The 1,591-nt window shown below is 41.2% G+C and overlaps 1 protein-coding gene across 1 annotated transcript; it reads right to left on the bottom strand.

The window, feature by feature from the left end:
* Nucleotides 1-14: 14 nt before the first annotated feature.
* On the bottom strand, nucleotides 15-720 carry LOC105557547 (the record flags this gene model as incomplete). The annotated part of the gene is made up of 1 exon (XM_012004805.1): nucleotides 15-720. A coding segment is annotated over exon 1 (706 nt), but the record flags the coding sequence as incomplete, so codon positions are not given.
* Between the last annotated feature and the right edge of the window lie 871 nt (nucleotides 721-1,591).

The raw sequence follows: 1,591 nt of genomic DNA, 5'->3' as shown, positions 1-1,591 counted from the left end.
CTTCTTGATGGTACGGTTGATGTTTCTGCTGCTGTATCCGTTCCTGGTCAGGATTCGGTGAAGGTGGTTTAGCTCTCCGTTCAGGGCGGCTGGTTCCGAGATGGAGAGTGCTCTGTGGACTAGAGAGCTGATTACCGAATTCTTTTGGGCGGGGTGATGGTGGGAGTTTGCGTGGAGGTATCGGTCCGTGTGTGTTGGTTTGCGGTAGACGTTGTGGCTTAGGGTGTCGTCTTCGTTCCTACGGACCAGGACATCCAGGAAGGGGATTTGGGAATTCTGTTCGGTCTCCATTGTGAATTGGAAGTTGGGATGTTGGGAGTTAATGAAAGTGAGGAAATGAGGTAGAGTTTCCCTTCCGTGGTTCCAGATGACGAAGGTGTCGTCCACGTACCGGAACCATGTGGAGGGTTTTAGTGGGGCCTTCTTCAGGATTTCATTCTCGAAGTGTTCCATAAAGATGTTTGCGATGATGGGTGATATCGGGGATCCCATTGCTGCTCCCGTGGTTTGTTCGTAGAATTCTCCTTCGAACCGGAAATAGGTGGAGTTGAGGCAGTGTTCTATTAATGGGAACAGGGTGGATGGAATCTCTTTGGATGTTCTGATGATATCCAGAGTGTCTTGGACTGGGACGTTGGTGAACAGGGAAACCACGTCGAAGCTTACCAGGATGTCGTTGGGCTTGGTTTTTATCTTGGTTATTCTGTTCATGAAGTCCATTGAGTTCCTGATGTGGGAGTCGTTGAGGCCGGTATGTTTTTGGAGGGGTTTGGTGAGGTAGCGGGCTAGTTGGTAGGTGGGGCCCCCGATGTTGCTGACGATAGGCCGTAGGGGGACTGATTCTTTGTGGATCTTCGGGAGGCCATATAGTCTGGGTGCTGAGCTGTCGCTGGGGGTCAGGTATTTCGTGGTTAGCGGAGGGAGGTTCGCCTTTTTGATCAGGGAGGGAGCTCAGTATCAGAGTCTCCCAGCCCTGATGAAGCAGACTGCAACGCCTGCGAAACGTCGGCACCACAATACCTTTATGTATTTATGTTTTCATATATTAGTTTCAGTTTAACATTTTTACTTATTTTATTCATTTTACTCTTTTTTCTATTTTTATATTTTATCCTTTTTTTTATTAATCTAATCTAACATTCTTTTGATAACTTAGTGAATCTTCCTGAAATGGAAATATATTTTACCACTAGTCAGGAATAATGTGAGAATGTTAGACTCGAGTGCAACAGAAAATTTAGTCATTAAATTATTGATGATGGCTCGAAATATAACCCAAACGCAAAATATTTTTACACATAGTTAAATTGTCATTGATACATTGATTTATACTTTATACATATTGATAACTGATATTATTTTTCGTTACCCAAATTATCTATTTTATTTTTAAACATCGAAAGACCTACTATTTTAATATAGTAAATTATAATAGAACTAGTTGCTTTAGCATTAGGGTCTGATTAAAAAATGTTATATTTCTTAAAAAATCAAACTAAAGATTTTATTGAAAAAAATAATGGAGTTAATAATAAAACACCGATGAAAAGAATAGCAACTGTTTAGAAATTTAGAAACTCTGTATCTATTC

Source organism: Vollenhovia emeryi, unplaced genomic scaffold (genome assembly GCF_000949405.1).
Source record: "Vollenhovia emeryi isolate VEMERY1.0 unplaced genomic scaffold, V.emery_V1.0 DF947848.1, whole genome shotgun sequence".
NCBI lineage: Eukaryota > Metazoa > Arthropoda > Insecta > Hymenoptera > Formicidae > Vollenhovia > Vollenhovia emeryi.
Note: the sequence above shows the minus strand (reverse complement) of the source record. Positions and strands in the feature narration are given on the sequence as shown.